The sequence below is a fragment of the Ptychodera flava genome, chromosome 15, assembly GCF_041260155.1.
Source record: "Ptychodera flava strain L36383 chromosome 15, AS_Pfla_20210202, whole genome shotgun sequence".
NCBI lineage: Eukaryota > Metazoa > Hemichordata > Enteropneusta > Ptychoderidae > Ptychodera > Ptychodera flava.
The window spans coordinates 34,278,561-34,299,359 of NC_091942.1; the positions used below are offsets into that span (position 1 = coordinate 34,278,561).

Sequence of the window (20,799 nt, forward strand, 5' to 3'; positions counted from 1 at the left end):
AGCAGCCATCATTGTCTAAGTCGCCATATTGTATAGGTGACGTATAAAATCTTTCCGTTTTCACAGATGATTCATGTGAGACCGTTCATTGTGACTATTACGCATCTTGCAAAGATGGTAGATGCATTTGCCCGACTGTCTGCCCCCTTTTGTTGAGCCCAGTCTGCGGAAGTGACGGACAAACTTATCCAAATGAATGTGTTTTGCAATCCAAGGCATGCGAAGACCAAACCAACTTATATGTTTTCCATGAAGGGGATGCGAACTTGAAGGTTAGTGAAGTCATACCTGAAAAAGTACAAAAGTGTTACACTCTTACATTTACGACTTGCTTGTCGCTGTATACAAAGCATTCTAACCGAATTTATGCAAGAAATATCGACCAAGGAAGTGCAATTTGGCCTGTGGTTTATGTAGGAGTATACTTTTTGCCCGTTGAGCATTTATACTGTAAGGCTATCACACCCAAGACGGTTTATAAATTAATTCCTAAAATGTAAGTTTCGGTTCCCCTGTGTCCTAATGGAAGTCAGCAAGTGAACTGCTCTATTGATCCCTTCCAAGTGACCTCGGAGATATCTTTGACCGTATTGACTAATATGTTTTTTACTGAGTAGAATGCTAATAGTGGATACACTTCATATATAACAAACATTTGCCGGATCATGAATTACTCCTTCAAGGGTTATACCTTATAGGCTATGTGGCACGAAAATTGGCATTTCTTTGCCGGAATAATGTGAATTTTTCCTTAAACATTGTAGGATTTGTCGTAATGACTGCTCTGAATTGTGCAGTGAGTGCTTCTTATGTGCGTAATTCGGTATACTGTATTGTAAGCAGCCATCATTGTCTAAGTCGCCATATTGTATAGGTGACGTATAAAATCTCTCCGTTTCACAGATGATTCATGTGAGACCGTTCATTGTGAGTATTACGCATCTTGCAAAGATGGTAGATGCATTTGCCCGACTGTCTGCCCCCTTTTGTTGAGCCCAGTCTGCGGAAGTGACGGACAAACTTATCCAAATGAATGTGTTTTGCAATCCAAGGCATGCGAAGACCAAAACAACTTATATGTTGTCCATGAAGGTGGATGTGAACCTGAAGGTTAGTAAAATCATACCTGAGAAAATACAAAAGTTCTACACTGTTACAATTACGACTTGAATGTCGCTCTATACAAAGCATTGTAACCATTTTTTCAGTTGAGCATTTATACCGTAAGGCTATAACGCCCATGACGGTATATAAATTAATTCCTAAAATGTCAGTTTCAGTTCCCCTGTGTCCTGATGACAGTCAGCAAGTGAACCGTCCTATTGATCCCTGTCAAGTGACCTCGGATATATCTTTGACCGTATTGACTAACATGCTTTTTACTGAGTAGACTGCTAAAAGTTTATACATTTCTAACAATAATTTGACGGATCTTGAAGTATTTATTCAAGCGTCCTACCTTATAGGCTTTGTCGCACAAAAAAATGGCATTTCTTTGCCGAAATAATGTGAATTTTTCCTTAAACATTGTAGGATTTGTCGTAATGACTGCTCTTAAATGTGCAGTAAGTGCTTCTTATGTGTGTAATTCGGTATACTTTATTGTAAGCAGCTTTCTTTGTTTAAGTCGCCATATTGTATAGGTGACGTATAAAATCTTCCTGTTTTCACAGATGATTCATGTGAGACCGTTCGTTGTGACTATTACGCATCTTGCACAAATGGTAGATGCATTTGCCCGACTGCCTGCCCCCTTTTGTTGAGCCCAGTCTGCGGAAGTGACGGACAAACTTATCCAAATGAATGTGTTTTGCAATCCAAGGCATGCGAAGACCAACCAACTTATATGTTGTCCATAAAGGTGGATGTGAACTTGAAGGTTAGTTAAGTCATACTTGAAATAGTACAAAAGTGTTACACTCTTACAATTACGACTTGCTTGTCGCTGTATACAAAGCATTCTAACCGAATTTTATGCAAGAAATATTCGACCAAGGTAGTGCAATTTGGCCTGTGGTTTATGTAGGCGTATACTATTTGCCCGTTGAGCGTTTATACTGTATGGCTATCACACCCAAGACGGTACATAATTAATTCCTAAAATTTCAGTTTCAGTTCCCCTGTGTCCTAATGGAAGTCAGCAAGTGAACTGTCCTATTGATCCCTGTCAAGTGACCTCGGATATATCTTTGACCGTATTGACTAACATGTCTTTTACTGAGTAGACTGCTAAGAATGGATACACTTCATTTATAACAAGCATTTCCCGTAATTGAATTATTTCATTCAAGGGTCCTACCTTATAGGCTATGTGGCACGAAATTGGCATTTCTTTGCCGGAATAATGTGAATTTTTCCTTAAACATTGTAGGATTTGTCGTAATGACTGCTCTTAAATGTGCAGTAAGTGCTTCTTATGTGTGTAATTCGGAATACTATATTGTAAGCAGCCATCTTGATCTCAAGAGGCGCATGTCATTAGCTGCAGCCACCCATTTGAAAGTGCTCTCCAAAGATTGAAAAGTTTGCAGTTTCCAGCAACTACCTGTTCTCCACTTTTGGCCTGACCTTACATGATGATGTTCTCCGTCAACTTATGCAAGTTGTATCCTACCATTTCATCGAGAACCTGAGATTTCAGTGATGGTTCTGTTTCCTTCGACTATACTGCTATTGCATCTAGTTGTGGGCCTACATATTTCAGTGAACCAGTGTGAAGATGACACTCGAATTTGCATATCAATTGACTTCTCCCTGACAGATGCATCAGAGTTATGCCATTTGAAAGAAAATCACTCTACACCTGTTTTACCAGCTATGCCAATACAGTATACAAGGTCAAGTTTACTAGATCTGAAACATTCTGCTTGTAAGAAACTCCCCATTGATGTTTTCAATTGCTTGAAGGAATATAAGATCTTAAAACGTACTAGAGGGCGTCGGGCTGGTAAATGTACTCGTCGTAGATCTTCTACAGGTAAATCAAGGGAACTAACTACTGTACAAGCTACTGTACAAGCTCCCCAGGAGAATGATCTTCTAACACTAGCCACATGGAATGTCCAGTCATTGGGTAACAAATCTGCGGAAGTTGCTGATTACATCGTAGAGAAAGGTATTGACATTTTCTGTGTTACAGAATCATGGCTGAAGGAATCCGGAGATGAACCTATTATCAATGACTGTACACCAAATGGATATTCTTTCCAACACCTGTCCCTAAAAAGAAGTCAACCACTGGTGTTACCAATGGAGGCATAGCTCTTATTTACAAATCGACCTTGAAATTAATTTCTTGGAAACCTGAACATAACATCAGTACATTTGAAGCCTCGGAAGCAACCTTTCAATACAATGGCATCTCACTCAAAGTTGTCATTGTTTATCGTCCCCCTCCAAGTGTTAAAAACAAGCTGACAGTCACTCAGTTCCTTGGTGAGTTTGGATCAACAATTGAAAAGTATGCTACATGTGCATCGAATATAGTTCTTATTGGTGACTTTAACATCCATGTGGACAATATCAATGATACCAATGCCACGAAATTTACAGATCTTCTGTCTTCATATAACTTCACTCATTTTGTTGATCAGCCTACCCATAAACACGGACATACATTGGATTTGGTAATATGCAACTCTGACTCACTCGTATTATCCTCTATGTAGATGGCTTCCGCTCCTCTGATCACAATCCGGTTGTTGCAAAGTTATCTCTCCCCCGAAACCACATCGTCTCAAAAAAGAATTCACATATCGTCCAACTGAGTAAACTTTCAACTAAGGATTTGTTGAAAGACCTTGACAGCATTGCAGTATTCTCTGATCCACCACGATGCCGTTCATACCTATAATTCAAAACTCTGTGAACTTCTTGACAAGCATGCACCCATAAAAAAGCGTATCGTCACTGTAAGACCAAATTGTAAATGGTATACATCCGAAATTGCAGTTGCCAAGAAAACTAGACGCTCTGCTGAGAAACAGTGGCGTAAGTCCAAACTTGAAATTCACCGACAAATTTACCGTGATTCCTGCAAAAATACCAATGCCCTCATCCGAAACGCCAAAGTAAACTATTACAAAGATCTCATTGAAAAGAATGCTCACGACCAGAAGTCTCTCTCAAAATTGTATCATCATTTCATCGTCACCAAATAAAAATTTGCTTCCGTCCCATACATCTGCATTGGAATTAGTAACCGTTTCAGTGACTTTTTCACTAAAAAGATCACAGACATCCGCTCAAGCCTTGATGCTCGAAGCTCATCTGATGACTATGGTGATATGGAAGTCATTGCTCCAGTATCCTTTGATCATTTTCAACGATATCAGAGGAGAAAATCTCTGTGTCATCAAGGATTCGCCGAATAAAACATGCAGTTTGGATCCATTTCTAACATCATTTGTCAAGCTGTGTCTTGATAAGCTACTCCTGATTATCACATGGATTGTAATCTGTCACTGGAATCTGGCTTTTTACCCCATTCTTTGAAGTCTGCAGTCGTCAAGCCGCTCATAAAGAAACCAACCCTGGATCCAGAAATTCTCAAAAACTTCCGTCCAATCTCCAATTTACCTTTCTGTCGAAGGTAATTGAAAAGGTCGTTGCTGCTCAGCTGAAAGACTTCTTGAACCAAAACAATCTACTCGATCCACTTCAATCTGCCTACAGACAATATCATAGTACAGAAACAGCACTCCTCCTTGTTCATAACGACATTCTCACTGCTCTTGACTCTGGACAAATTGTTTCACTGGTTCTATTGGATCTGTCTGCAGCTTTTGATACCATTGATCACGACATACTTTTACAGCGTTTATCAAATCTTGGGATCAAATCTACTCCTCTTCAATGGCTTCGTTCATATCTCACAGACAGATCCTCAGTCAGTTACATTAAATGGACAAAGATCACTGCCTCAAATGCTGCAATACGGAGTTCCTCAGGGTCTGTTCTTGGACCTCTCTTGTTTCTAATCTACATATCACCACTCGGACAGCTCATCCACCGCCACAAACTCCAGTTCCATCAATTCGCTGATGACAATCAGCTGTACCTATCTTTCAAGAAATCCAATACACGTCTGCCGTATCTTCTGTTGAAGAAACTGTAATGATATTATGAGCTGGATGACACAAAACAAGCTGAAGTTAAACAACTCTAAAACAGAGGTCATTTTAATTCGATCTAAATTTGACCATTCACCAGCGCCTTGCACTGACATCAACATCTGTTCCAGTGTTATTGAAACCACTTCATTTGCGAGGAACATCGGTGTAATATTTGATGACAACCATACATTCCAACAACATATTGATGCCACTTGCAGTGCTATTCACTTCCTCCTTCGCAAAATTGGTCGTATCAGAAAGTACTTGTCCAGAGATTCCTGTGCCACCCTCGTCCACGCCGTTATATCTTCAAAGCTTGACTACTGCAATGCTCTATTATATGGCTTGCCCGATACACAATTACAGCGGTTACAACGTGCCCAAAACACAGCAGCTAGAATTGTTACAAAGACAGGAAATCCGACCACATTACCCCCATACTTATGCAACTTCACTGGCTTCAGTACATCATCGCATTGTATACAAACTTTTGCTGATTACTTACAAAGCCCTAAATGGACAAGCTCCACAATATCTCAGGAATTTAATAACACCATGTGCCTCATCACGTGTTCTTCGTTCATCTGATAAATGCCTTCTGCACACACCTAGATGGAATCTGACTACCTATGGTCGCCGCTCCTTCTCTGTAGCAGCTCCTGTCCTTGGAACTCTTTGCCCCTGGACATAAAAACCTCTCCTAATGTCAACATTTTCAAAAGACGCTTAAAAACTTACATCTTCCAGAGAGCATTTTCATTGTAACTCTAAGCGCCACTGAGCATTGTTTAACTTTGGATTTTAGGCGCTATACAAATTTTCTAGATAGATAGATAATAGATCTTTGTTTAAGTCGCCATATTGTATAGTTGACGTATAAAATCTGTCCGTTTTTACGGATGATTCATGTAAGAACCATTCTTTGTGACTATTACGTATCTTGCAAAGATGGTAGATGCATTTGCCCGACTTTCTGCCACCTTTTGTCTTCCACCTCGTCTTCGGAAGTGACGGACAAACTTATGAAAATGAATTGTGTTTTGCAATTAAAGTCATGCGAGACCAAACCCACTTACATGTTGTCCATTAAGATCAACGTGAACCTGAAGGTTATGTTAATCGTACCTGAGAAAGTACAAAAGGTTTACACTGTTACAATAACGACTTGAATGTCGCTGTATATAAAGCACTGTAACCAAATTTTACGCAAAATATTTTTCGACCAAGGAAGTGCGACTGTACCATGGCATGTGCAGGCCTATACCATTGCCAGTTGAGCATTTACACTTTCATGCTATCACACCCAAGAGGGTCGATAAATTAATTCCTAAAATGTCAGTTTCAGGGGCTTGTTTGTTCCAAGCGCTTAATACGAAAGGTGACTTATAAAATCTTCCCATTTTCACAGATGATTCATGTGAGACCGTTCGTTGTGATTATTACGCATTTTGCACAAATGGTAGATGCATTTGCCCGACTGTCTGCCCCCTTTTGTTGCGCCCAGTCTGCGGAAGTGACGGACAAACTTATCCAAATGAATGTGTTTTGCAATCCAAGGCATGCGAAGACCAAACCAACTTATATGTTGTCCATGAAGGTAGATGTGAACCTGAAGGTTAGTAAAATCATACCTGATAAAAATATAAAGGTTGAATGTCGCTGTATACAAAGCATTGTACCAAATTTTACGATAAATATATTCGCCCAAGGAAGTGCAATTTAATATGTGGTTTTTGTAGGCCTATACCATTTGTCCATTGAGCATTTGGACTGTGAGGCTATCGCACCGAAGACAGTATATAAATTAATCCCTAAAATGTCAGTTTCAGCTCCCCTGTGTCCTGATGGAAGTCAGGCAGTGAACTCTCTTATTGATCCTTGTCAAGTGACCTTGGAGACATCTTTGACCGTATTGACTGATATGTCCTTTACATGAGTAGACTGCTAAAAATGTATACACTTCATATACAGCAAGCATTTGCCGGATAATGAATTATTTTATTCAATGGTCCTACCTCAAGATGGGGCACCGGGATCTGCGCCCTTAGTGATATCAGCATAAAATTTGCATAATCACGTTTCTTACGGGAACTAAAACATCACGTCATTCGTGAGAAAGGTTTTCTCAGAACATGCCCACCATGCACCACTGTAAACATTCCAAACGGAACCGGGACCCCGTATGATCACAACTTTGTTTTTACGTTCTCCTTCGCATTTAACGTTCCCTCTGCTTGCTTGCTCGGCTCTGTTTGATTTTTAAAATTCTTATTCTATTTCATACTCTTTTGCCAGGATTTTGACTGTCCATATTTCGAGCCATTTACCAAAAATTGGCACTTATCGATCATGTTTGATCTTTTCTGAACACTGCGCCGTGCCGACATCATGACATGTATGTATTGTTTGTACTTTGTGGAAGTCTACGTTGTACAGGTTAGCGATAAATGCTTGGATCCAGGGTCGACTAGAGAGTAAGAAAGAGTGATAACGTTATATATTTTCCTGGAAACTTGAGTTTAAACAGATGGCTTATTTCTGAATACTCCCCCACCGCGGCCATACCGGCGGCAGTGGAGAGCAGGGTACCTTACGACAAACTGTAAAGTACATAACTCTACAAATGGCCTTCATCGAAGCCATAGAACATCCGTTGCTATGGGACTTAGTATAAATTTTACGCCATGCCTCTTTGTGGTACTTACATTGGTTCACAGAGCAGATGACGGCCCCGGCTTCGAGAACATATGGATCATTACCTTGTCATTACACTTGGTGCATGGTTCACCGTGGGAGAACTGTCCACAGAGTGTAGACTGTTCTTTCGTGACTATACCATGGTACCCTTTCTATTGTTGGCCAAAAACTATGTAAAATATATTTTGATGTTTCCTTTACGAAAATTTTAGATAAACATGGAGTCAATTTACCTACCGAATTTCCCTTATCACCGCGGCTGTGAAACATTTTAACCAGTATTTCCCAACGTTGGTAGTACCATGTGTTTCAGCTTCCTGACCACATAACAGGGCACCTAAAATAAACTGATCCTTTGTTATAATACAAACATTGTAGCAGCTTTTTGACAGGAGTGAGTTTTTCTTCGAAACTAGAAAACAACTATGCAAGCACATTATCTGACGATGAAAGTGTCTGAGCTGATTAGCATGGTCTAGAGGTACAAGATGTTCAGGTAACCAAGTCCTGCCGGATGAAGAGTCGAGATGACCGCCCCGGTCTTATCACAGTACAGCTTGATAGCGTGGACTCAAAAGTCAAGGTATTGCGAGCTAAAACTGCTTTGAGATCTAAGAGACCTTACTTCGAGTGTACATTCGCTCTGTGAAATCTCACGCTGAACGTTTAATCGAGTTAAACTTTAAAGCTATATAAAAGATATTCCAGGAGGTGATCAGTATAGATTTACCGGTAGTGGGCGTTTACTTAAAAAAGAAGAACCCGAACAACGACGCGAACGCGAAACCAACGGCGACCAAGACGGATGAGGAGTGAACCAGCCCCCGGGGGGTCACAGATTTCAATTTCTCAGTGGAACATTAACGGTGGACTGCAAAGAATAAGATATATTGGAAAACATTATTTTATGTCAGAAATCGGATATCTTTTGTCTGAACGAGACTCACTTGAAAAGAGATGAAACCATTTAGATCGATGGGCACACCTGTTTGGTTTCAATAGACCAGCTGTGCATGAGAATGCCATTCGCGCATCTGGTGGTGTCGGTATCCTTGTAAAGTACCCGTTGTTCTATTCATTTTCTATGTCAATCATTGACAAAGTCTTGATGGTATACTCGGTCTCAAATTTGTCAACAAGTTTACAGATTATAGCTTTTTGGTATTTCTTGTTATTTGTCACCCTAGAATTCTACTTTGGGTAGAGATTCAACTTCTTTCTTTAGTCATTTAATTTGTCAGCTCTATATAAATTTCGATGTTGATAATGTTATTATTTGTGGTGATCTAAATGGCAGAGTTGGTTCATTGCTAGATTATTACCAGATATTGATAATATAGGTGAAAGATGTTGTATCGATCATACTGTCAACAAACATGGAGAAAGCCTTATTGAGTTTTTAAAGACATGAAAATGTGTATTGTGAATGGTAGGATTACTCCTACCAATGATAATTTTACTTCAATTTCTCATAGAGGTAAAGCGGTAGTTGACTATTTTATCCTACCGCACAACAATATTGAGTATTGTAAGGAATTCAAAGTGTTACCAGTATCTCAGTTGATTGATTTTTTTAATTTGCATGGACTTTTAAGTGATCGTGCTGCTCCAGATCATTCTATTCTTTCTATTGTGTTTCAACATTCGAGGCTTGCATGTATAAAGCGTCTTCAAATATGTCTGATTCACTAGTGAAGCAACACAAAAATGCAATATTTCAAGTATCCCGCCTAATTCCTTGATTCTAATATGTGTAGGCATGCCATAATTCAAATTGTGGACACTGTACAAGCTAGCCAACAAAATCAATATGTCATTGATAATTTGTATGATTCTCTCTGTCAGTGTATTTTTCATGAAATGGACTCGAAACTTGATTATCGAGATTTCCCTACTTGTTCTAGAAAACGTAAAACGTCTAAACCATTCTGGTCGAGTGAACTTTCCAGTCTTTGGAAAGATTTAAGGGAAAAAGAACGTAAATTTCTGAATAGTCATTGTTCTAAAAGAGTTGGTCTAGTTTTGAAACACGAGTTTTTGATAGCACGAAGAAAGTTTGATAAAACTTTTCGAACTGCCAAGAGAAAATATCATCGTAAGTTGATGTCTAATGTAGAATATTTAAATGCGTCAATCCAACAGAATTTTGGAACCAAATGAATACGTTAGGACCTAGGTGTAAGAAGGGCATTCCTTCTGAAGTTTATGGTGACGATGGTATGATAATTAATGATATTAATTTTGTTTTACAATAAATGGAAAAGTGATTTTGAGGTATTGTATAATTTATCTGATATCGAGAATGAATCGACTTTCGATGATTCTTTTTATACAAAAATCATCGGTGCTAAAGCTCAGTGTGAACAAATGTATCTAGCAAATAATGCAAGTCTAATGTCTATCTGAATAGTGATATTTCTTACAAGAAGTTGTCTATGTTGTTAATCGCTCTAAATGCAACAAGGCAGTTGGTCAAGAGAAAAACCCATACGAGATCTTAAAGAATGATCATGCGATTAAGATTCTTCATAACCTTTTCCAACTTTGTTTTACTTCTGGTAGAGTGCCCTCACAGTGGGGAAAGGCAGTAATCAAACCCATCCCAAAAAGTTCTGTGTCTGACCCACGTGTCCCGTTAAATTACAGGTGGATCAGTTTATTGTCTAACATTCGTAAGCTTTACTCTGGTATTTAAGTAATAGATTAACGAAATACCTTGATTTAGAAAAAAATAATTGTTGACGAACAGAATGGTTTCAGAAAAACAAGAACCATATTTATGTACTTACATCTATCACAGGAAATAGAAAAGCTCAAATTTACCAACATTTTCTGTTTTTGTTGACATGAAAAAGGCTTTCGATAACTTACGTATTCATCTTCAGAAAAACATGGCATGTTTCAGAATGGAAATTAACAAAACTCACTCCCACAAACTACTTCAGGTCATACAGAACTGAGAAAGGTGAATATTCTGAATTGAGAATGCTTTATAAACATCATAACACTGGTAGACTTCAAAAAAATTGTACCTGTGTGTGTAGCGTAGTAGCAATGATTTAAATCCACATAGAGTAAGCTTATAGCAACAAAGGCTCTGTCACAAATATATTACTCTTTAGTAAATGGTACCTTACTTATTCATTCACATGCCTCTCATACATTTAGATAGTGTGTTCTTTTGTGATTACAAAATAAAACAAAATTATAATTTCAAACATAGACCCTGGGGTCTATGCTTCAAAGCATCGACACAAATATCTTATGGGGCATTTGGTAGGTTCTCCGGTTTGAAGAAGATCTGAAGCTTCCTGATAAGGCAGAAAATTTTGATACCCCTGTAGATTTCAAGGTTAACTCCAATATGCATCACATATCTGCAAAATAATGAAAGAAAACATATTTCGATTTTGTTGATCAGAAATGAGGACAACGTCCACATCCTTAGTCCGTGTTTCCATATTTTACTGACTCCTTACAGTTTTTAGCAATATATGCTAGCCTCGTCTGAACAGCTTCAAATACTCAAATACTCACAAATTTATGTACATCTCTCTCTATGAGTGGAAATTCACATAAATATATAATTCATGATCCATTGTAGTATTAGTGTTGTGAAAAGTTTTAGGTCAGATAACTCAGAATATCTAGACCTGAATTTTAAATTTTGTCTTTGTGGTTGATTCAATTTAAGTAGGAACTTTAGGATCTAGAACATGTTGAATACAATCAAATCATTATATCATATTATAATAAGCTTACAGCATAACAGAAGAAAAGCCAGCAATCATTGCAAGAGAATATAAAATGTGTGCAACTTACTGGTATAATTTTCTTCTGCAGCTGTGATGAAATGATCTTGATCATCAGAAATAATAAACCAGCTGCATCTGAAATGTTGTAAAAAACAAGAATATTCTGACTTAATATGATTGGAAAACACAATCATTACCATACAGTAACATTTTGATATAAAGATATAGACAAAAAACATTGATTCGTTCTGCACAATTTCACTCTGCATAGAAATGCAATTACAAACTAGGGGAATGGTGCTTAAAAACTTTGACTTTGTACTCAATGGTGTTTCCATATCAAAGTGTGTGTAGGAGTGCAAATTAAAATTTAAAAAATGCAGCTTTGAGGTTGATTTAAATGATTAAATTCAACAGATAGTTATGTAAACAATGGTGACACTGTTGTATCCAAAATGTTCTCGTATATATAGGCTTTCAGAAAGGTACAATTTACGGGGTTCTGAGCTTATTAACGACCAGAGAATTATTATATTAAAAAGACCAATTTTTTGTCTTGGAACCTTCAGTGGATGGTTATAACAAAAAGGAATGATTACTTCGCCATTTCATATTTCATTTAGGCGGGACATTTAAAAATATTTATTTTGGCAAATGCTGTAAAATAAAGATTAAGCAAGGTAACTTACAGACTCAAAATGTTCTACGCAGAAACATGACCCCGGCAACACAATATTGCAGCTGGAAACACCCTTTCATCGAAACCAACTGAAGATTTGTAGGTTCTCTCAGTCATAGTCGGTCGATGTAATGGGTCGTGTTTGTAGTTGAGGTAAAGAACAGCTAATACAAACAAAATGTTGGAAACTACAAGCATTTACAACGAATTGAAGTGTTAGAAAAATATTTACTCACTCTTATTCGAACCTTTGGATTACTTAAACAATATCCATAGATAATTTGATGCGACGAATGACGAATTGCTAAATGCTGGTGCCCTTCATTGTGAGTTACTAGAAGAGATATTTTATTATAAGGTAAACCATTGAGATTAAATCGTTTCATAACTACACGTGCAACCTGCAGTGGAATCAAAATAACAATTGCCGCTTTTTACCTTTGGTATTACCGACGTCGTTATTGAGCACGATAAAGTTTTGGAAAAAATATATTATGGATGGCTAATCGCCCTGATGATATAATTAAGCTTCTGATATAGTTTATTATGTCCATAATAATCCTGGTTTTTGAGTGCAAGCTCAAGCAAAGATTTGAAAGGCGCAAAAAAATGCGGATCTACGTGTGCGAAGGCAGAGCGCGCCGCGTGACTGTGCGAATCATCCGCTCTTCACCTGGTAACATAACTCTGAATAAAATCAACCATTCGACTTCATACTCCATCGCGACGATGTGAGTTTAAAAACAGGTGACATTTTGCGCTCGGGTTAAGCCAGTGTTTTGTATGAATGGGTTATTTAAGCAATAAACTACCCTTAACGACGGGTGTTGGGTAGTTATTTAAAGGGCCAAGTAATGGTAATTTTGATAGATTTTTCACCATTTTTGTTTTGAATATCAACCATACCTCCTTGTTCTAATTACCAAAGCTTGTTGATATACACAGTGACTACAAAGTGTAAACTGCATTGTTATTATTGAAAAATGACTTCTGCTCTGGACAAGAATTCAAATGTAAACAATAACAGTGCATTTTACACATAATAGACGCTAAGTTGACAAGCTAAAGAATTGGTGTTTCAATATTATTTGGGGAGTAAATAAGAAGTTGTCATTGATATACAAAACAAAAATAATAAAAATATCATGAAAAATTACATGGTTTCTAGCATTACTGGCCCTTCGTTTACTGTTTGATTGTTCCTCTTCGGAAACAAAGCGAACTATGTTGAAAGCACTATTAATATGAAAAGGACTGACCCATGAAATAAATAATAATATCATTTATCTCTATCTTAGAATATCATTTTTATACTGGCGATAGCGAGTGCATATATATATATATATATATATATATATTATATATATATATATATATATATATATATATATATATATATATTATATATATATAAATATATATATATATATATGCATATATATATATATATATATATATATATATATGTATATATATTTTTAGACTGGCGATAGCGAGTGCATATATATATATATATATATATATATATATATATATATTATATATATATATATATATATATATATATCGTGAAAGGTTCAAAAATGACTTTTCTCTCTAAACGAGAGCTCGCCTGTGTTCAGTCTGTGCTGTATTGCTTTCACAACTTGACAATCACTTTGGTGTATTTTCAATATTGGTATAATATGATATCCAATGTAACGACTACTCTGCTACTCGATTCTTTACAAGCCCAGATTCTGACAATGGCACTCGAGCTGATGTAGCATAGCATAGCAAGAGCTGATATTGACTGATAAAACTGAGTATAAAACAGCAATTCCTTTAACATGCCATCAAGGTAGCTCTCGTGCATGAAATAAAATCTCATATAAAGTGAAACATAGATTATCGGAAATATATATGTTTGATGCACAGCTCATATTTGATCCCTTTTGTTCTTGCTCCAGCGGAAGACATTTGTGAGCTGCCTATCGAGGCAGGATCCTGCAAAGCCGCCTTTCCACGATGGTTTTTCGACAAGACGACTGGAGAATGTCAAGAGTTTATGTATGGAGGATGTTGGGGAAATGGCAATAACTTTAGGCGGAAGAGAGAATGTGAGCGGGCATGCAAAATACCAAGAGTGAGTAAACTTTTAAAAGTAATCAAAATCCCTTAATGGAATACCCTTATGCAACAAGTAGCTCATATTTGAAAACGCACTGTTCTCTAAGGTGAATAAAAAAATGGGATAATTTAAATCAGCCTCTGTTAATTACAACTTATTGTATTATGTGGGATCATGTTTGATACAGGTAAGAATTGTAAACGTAAGTTGCAAGGTGACTCAAAGGACTTAAAATATGGAATTTATATTCTCCCGTCAGAGAGAATGTCATGATCTGTGAAGAGTGAATTTTTATTTACTATTTCTTTGTTTTCTCTCAGAAAAACTCTCTGTGCACCGTCGGGTTTGAGTTTCCCGCCTCGAACAGAAATATCAAAATTGCGTGCATTGTTTCCGATGATCTTTCTTATGTTTTTCACCTTGACATAAACACAATAATGTTATTGTCGTTTATCATAATCTTTCATCACTCTTATTATAATGCATTTACAACGTATAAACAAATTTTGCAGGATTCGAAAGATGAAAGACCATGTGATTGCAAACTTGTTAAAGAAAAATAGGTATCTTCTTTCGTTCAAAGTGCCCAATGAGTGCAGCAGGTCCCAGATGTTCATGTTTCATGATAGCCTTTGAAAACTACGTGTGGTATTTGAATGGAAAGTAAGATGTATTTTAGTAAGTTTTTTTCGAAAATGCACTCGGACAGAAGCGCCCGGCATCGCCTGACGCCAACGCTCCTCAATATCCTCGTATTGTGTTAGCAAGATTTTCATTTGTTAGCTCCTAGTACTAGACATTATCATCATGTAGCGTGTGTTCTAATTTTTTACAGAACAACAGTCGAATTGTGCCGTAAACAGCTGTATGTAGACTCCGAGGACCAGATGATGTCGGTCGTAAATTCATTAGGAATATCAACAAATTCCAAGTCTCATTATTAACGTCGGCAATTTCATGTTTGCACACCGACTAGTACATCTACTAAACCAACTCATGACGATGCAGTGCTAATTTCTACCAGGAATTTCTCACTTAATCTTGTTAATATTCTGCATAATTAAACATTCCTGCAAAAGCATAAATTGAGTCTCATGTTTGGCATGTTCAGAGAAGCACTGGGACCACACTGTGAAAAGGGGATGACGGCCTAAAGCCTAAATTCAGTACATTAGGCAAATTGGTATCAACAGTATCATATGTATAAATTTAGTTTCTGACGCAAACAATAATGCATCAACCACAATCGTTTTAAACATTTCACAATGCCGACCCGCAGATGCTATTTATGGTTTCACATGTTCCCTCAAGTCACTATTAAAATATATTTTTATCGTCACATAATATTTAAGACACATTTTAGGCAGATTAAAGGGGAAGTTCACCAAGGATGAATTTACATATGTGGTAGCTCTGTGGTCATTACCCAGGAAAAACTATTTTCACCATTTATAACTCGCCAGATTTGTTACAAAAAACGATAAAAATGGTACAGGAAGTTGCCCATGTAATTTGAATCATGGGAAAAAAGCTCCAAACTTGGAGCTTTTATAATGTGTTATGGAAGGGACCATCTCCGTACGGGTATGGCCCCCACATTGTCCACTCACAGTAACACAGTAGTAAACAGCAACACAAAATCTGACAGTTGACAGTTTATTATAAGTGAATCATCGTTTATGCAAGGATACTCAGTATAAACAAAAGTTATGTAAATACGCACAGCCTGGTTTAAGCATGGGTGAGTGGACAATGCTATACCCATGGGAAAATGGTCCCTTCCATATCACATTATGCAAGCTCCAAGCTTGGCGCTTTTTCCCATGATTCAAATTACATGGGCAACTTCCTGTACTATTTCTATCGGCTTTTGTAAAAAATATTGCGAGTTATAAATGGCGAAATTAGCTTTTCCGGGTAAGTGACAACAAAGATAGCACATATGTAAAATCATCCTTGGTGAACTTCCCCTTTAAGTCACTTTCCTCGCATCATTTTTAGTTTGTTTTTTTTTACGTACGATGTTTCCTAGCGATGAATCTTTCCATCTGATTCCCATCCATTTCTTTGCATGAGTGACCGTTTTCAAAAAGGGTGATATTGCACAGTACCACATGAAGCTTAATTAGCGAGCCGAGCTGAACTGCGATACAAAATTTTAGTAATGGTGAAGAAAAATGTTTTCTAACATGTTTGTATTGGCATTCCAACTTTTCCCCATACAGAAACTGGGCAGTTTGGATTAGTCATACCTATCTTAATCCTACTGTTCGTAATGTTTATGTCGTACACACATCTATCGCACACTTTAAACACCTTTCCCGGGTTCTTGAACCGGTTGGTCAAAATTGGCTGTTCTGGCCTTTTTGATCACCCTCTTAAAATGCTTGGATAGTTGACTTGGAAACAATTAACATTAAAAGTTTCATTAGCAATTAAGCCAAACACCGGAGACATCATGAGACACGAACAATCGCAACAACACCAATTCAAAGAAAAGTCAAATTGGACTCCACGAACAGCAAAAATACAAAAACCTGAAAGCTATCTGAAGCTGCTAAACTCGCACTTCTAGAGATACCCTTTCAAACAAGGAAACAAAACATGTCGTGTGCCCAAAGAATCGCGATAAACCAGCTTGCAAACAGTAGACCAATTACCATAAAAACCCTTCGACAAGGGTTGGGTTTTGTCTTTGTCAACACAAAAGATTATACACGAATGCGAAAGGCAATTACGCAACACTAAGTATTATACACAACTAGCCAGTGACGACACAGAACAAACAGTAAACAAAGTACACGAACTATTAAACAAAATGTACGAGAACAAACACATCGATCATGATACTTGTAAGTATCTTGATCCAGAAAACATAAAATCCGTACCCCGCAGTGGTACTTATTGCCTAAAAATACACAAACCTCGGCAAAATTCTAAAAGATTCAACAAAATTTACTGAAGTAAAGAAACATAGAACAAACAAACTGAACCACCAAACGGACTCACAACGAGACCCAAACATTAATATACTTGCCTCGCTACTCGAAGAGCAAGACCACTAAAATGCATTAAAATAATTTTTCACAAACACAAACTAAGGAAAGAATCTACACTGCGACTGATGAGAAACCACACTCGGGTTTCGAAACGCAAGCGTCAAAGGGCCACTCTATCAACTCTGTAACACAATAGGTCCGGCTGCGTCTCGCCATAAGCTTTCCCCACACAAACAAAACATTACCGTACACACTGATCCAAACTTCCCTACAAATATCCGAGGCGAAACAAACATTTTTGTTAACACAAACAATCGGATAAGAATGTAGGAACACATTTTTGAAACGAATCAAACACAAACTCGACACAAAAACATTTTGGATAGTTAGGTGGGAGCCTCTTTCACACTTTTTACATTCATTGCTCTTGTGTGGGGGGTTGTCAACCTGATGTAATCGCAAATCCTCAGATTTCCATCTGATATAAGTATGTACGTACACAAGAAAAGTAAACTCATGAATATTAATATACGGGGTAGCTGAGACCAATTTCAATTAAGATTGGTCTCAGCCACCCCGTCTAAGTCTGTGTGGGGAAAAGTTGTCATGGTTTACTCGCATTCGAACACTCAATCCAAATCTGAAATTTGAGAGCTAACAACAACTGTTCTCTGCATTGATGAAGGATAGTATACTTCATGCGAAATTTGCATACTGGTATGCTGTGCAAAACACTTCTGAAAGGCAGGACAATATATATCATATAATCAGTCTCTGTAGGAATATGTATTTTGATATGCGACGTACTTGACTAAGAAGTACATATCTCTCCAAGCAGACTTGTTTAAGACTTGTCAACGCAACTCTGATTATACTAATTCACCTTTATAAGAATAACCGGCGTCCTATATCCCATTAATACGGGATTACAAAACTCCGCTGCACCGGTAAAGAAGGTGAAAAAGAACACACGTCTCTTATTCCGATAACATTCCACTGCCTATCAGTCATGAATAGAATTTAATTCAAGATTTTACTCCTCACGAGGCTCTGAACGGTTCTGCTCCTGTACATCTGACTGCACTTATTGAACATATTACCGTTTCCAGATCTCGCTGGTCAGGAAATGAATCAATCTTCGACACGGCTCAGTTCTACTGTGATCGTCCATTTTAATATGCAGCTGCCATGTTGTACAATGCCTTGTCCATCCATTCTGCATCAAGTACTGAAGTTTTCAACTCTACACTAAAGACCTACTTTTTTGAGAGCACTTACTCATGTGACACTGTGTAAAGCGCCAATATAATACTGAGCGCCAGTTAAATTAATCTTATCGTATCGTATGATTTTTTGGTATGGCGGAAAGATAGAGCAAACAGTCCTAAGACATGCATAATAATAAGTCCGCAGACTTTATAATCTCCCCATTTTACATGAGTGACAAATTGAAAGAGGGTAGACGCAACTACCAAAAAGCATGCACATCAGCAATAACAAGTTATTTCGCTTTGATTTCTAACGTGAGTTTCAAAACGTATATAAGTCAACTTGAACTTACTGACTTGCTGTTCTTCTTGACGTTTGGCCAATTTCTGTTGAAAGGATATAAAGATATTAGAGATGTTGACAATGGGTGGTGTGTGTAAAGTGCATCAAAATCAACGATACAGTTGACTTAAATGATGGGTAGTGTAAATTAAAACCATCATCAACCGTAACAGACCATGTGACGAAACATTGAGCTGTTTTAACCAAACGCCTTATGAGAGTTATCAGGGTAAATATCAAAGTCGAGATGTTGAAGTACATGCAGGTAAATGCGTAAGCATAATATGATTGTTTTGCGTGTCTTGTTTGCATATGTGAAGACAAGAAAAGAGACCTGTCAATACTAGGGATCGAACATGACCGAAAATGTTTTTGCCGCCTCCCTTTGTATTTTGGTTTACAAAGTACACATATAACCAGCGTTTTAATCATCCAAAAGTCATCATAAAGCACGCTATTGATTTTAATTCAGACGTGAGCCACAATACATACGCTCTGTCCACCTTGTTACAAGAAGACATATTTTCAATCATTTATCGGTATTGAACGAGTTGTCGGTATTGAACGAGAATATCCTGCTTCACCTGTATTGGATTCCTGGGAGCCATAAGAATCCTTATAACCAACTCTTCATAGCAAGTTCCAGGAAGTGTATAACCAAACTTTTATCGCTAACTGTTAACTGCATGTCATTTTGACTACCATCAAACTGGTCTTGCACGTTATTGTAATAAAGTATATAAGACCAGTGGATTAAATCAAATGTGGATACAATTGTTACAATTGTGGAAACAATTATTGCATACTTTGCGATGTAAAAATATAAAATACAGTTCTATCCTGAAAGTAGGCTTTTCCACTTTGTACACGACAATGATAAAATTACAGCTAGAGTATCAATGCTGGTGAAACAACCATTTTTCACAAAAATGGCAGTCGTAGGTAGCAATACATTGTTATCACACGCAATGTACGATATTCGAGTAACAATACTGATGCAAAACACAAAAACACTTATGAAGAAGTTATTAAGATGTTTCATTTCCTCATTGAGAACATAGTCACAAAAATTTGCTGGCATTATATTAAGGCAAACTTGGGCCGATGGAACCAACAGTGCACCATTTCTTTTGATTTGTTTTACATTCAGGTGAAGCCTGGTTTATGCAATTTGTAAATAAATCTAGATGTAAAAGAATTGCAAGGTGTTTTAACAGCACTAAATAGATAGATTGATGATCTTTTCAATTTGACGATCCAAGTATAGCAAAATATTTCCATCATGTTTATCCAGATGAGTTTTGGATAAAAGAAACAACAGAAAGTGTGGATTCCACTTCATATCTTAATCTGTTTATTTAAATTAGACACAAACTCTATACTCAAATTTATATGACAAGCAGGATTATTTTGATTTTCAATGATAAATTATCCTTACTTGTCAAGCAATATTCCATCTGCTCCAGCCAATAGTGTATATTTCACAACTCCTAAGATACTGTGGTTTGAACTGAAAAATACCCTTCAAGTATTTCTTGAGCTAACGCAATTTGCTGAATGATGGGACATCGAGGGCACTAGCCTTGTCTGTCCTTTCCTGTTAAAACATTTTGCTCTCCCGAATTGTATCACATAATGAGCATGAAACGTTTGTTGCCGCTAATAAGAAAAGCAGATATTCATCACATTGACTTAACCTTTTCACCAAAATGTTTTGGTGAAAATGGTAAGTGGATATCTGTTACCGTGAAATCAAGTGATCATCATATGATCAACCTTCTTCGTTGCTGACGCTATGGGTCGTCAACAATAAAAAAAGTACACCAGTTACAACAAAAATGACTTTTTCTCTTTTAAATTTGTAACGACATATTCAAGGAGCAGCTGCAGAATA

The 20,799-nt window shown here is 37.3% G+C and overlaps 1 protein-coding gene across 1 annotated transcript; it reads left to right on the top strand.

The window, feature by feature from the left end:
• Positions 1–907: 907 nt before the first annotated feature.
• Positions 908–15,433, top strand: LOC139151972 (uncharacterized). Its single transcript, XM_070725039.1, has 5 exons — positions 908–1,110; positions 1,674–1,879; positions 6,523–6,729; positions 14,195–14,370; positions 15,191–15,433. The coding sequence occupies exons 2-5, from the start codon at positions 1,847–1,849 to the stop codon at positions 15,297–15,299; spliced, it is 525 nt and encodes a 174-aa protein (XP_070581140.1). The 5' UTR covers positions 908–1,110; positions 1,674–1,846; the 3' UTR covers positions 15,300–15,433.
• The last annotated feature ends 5,366 nt before the right edge of the window (positions 15,434–20,799 follow it).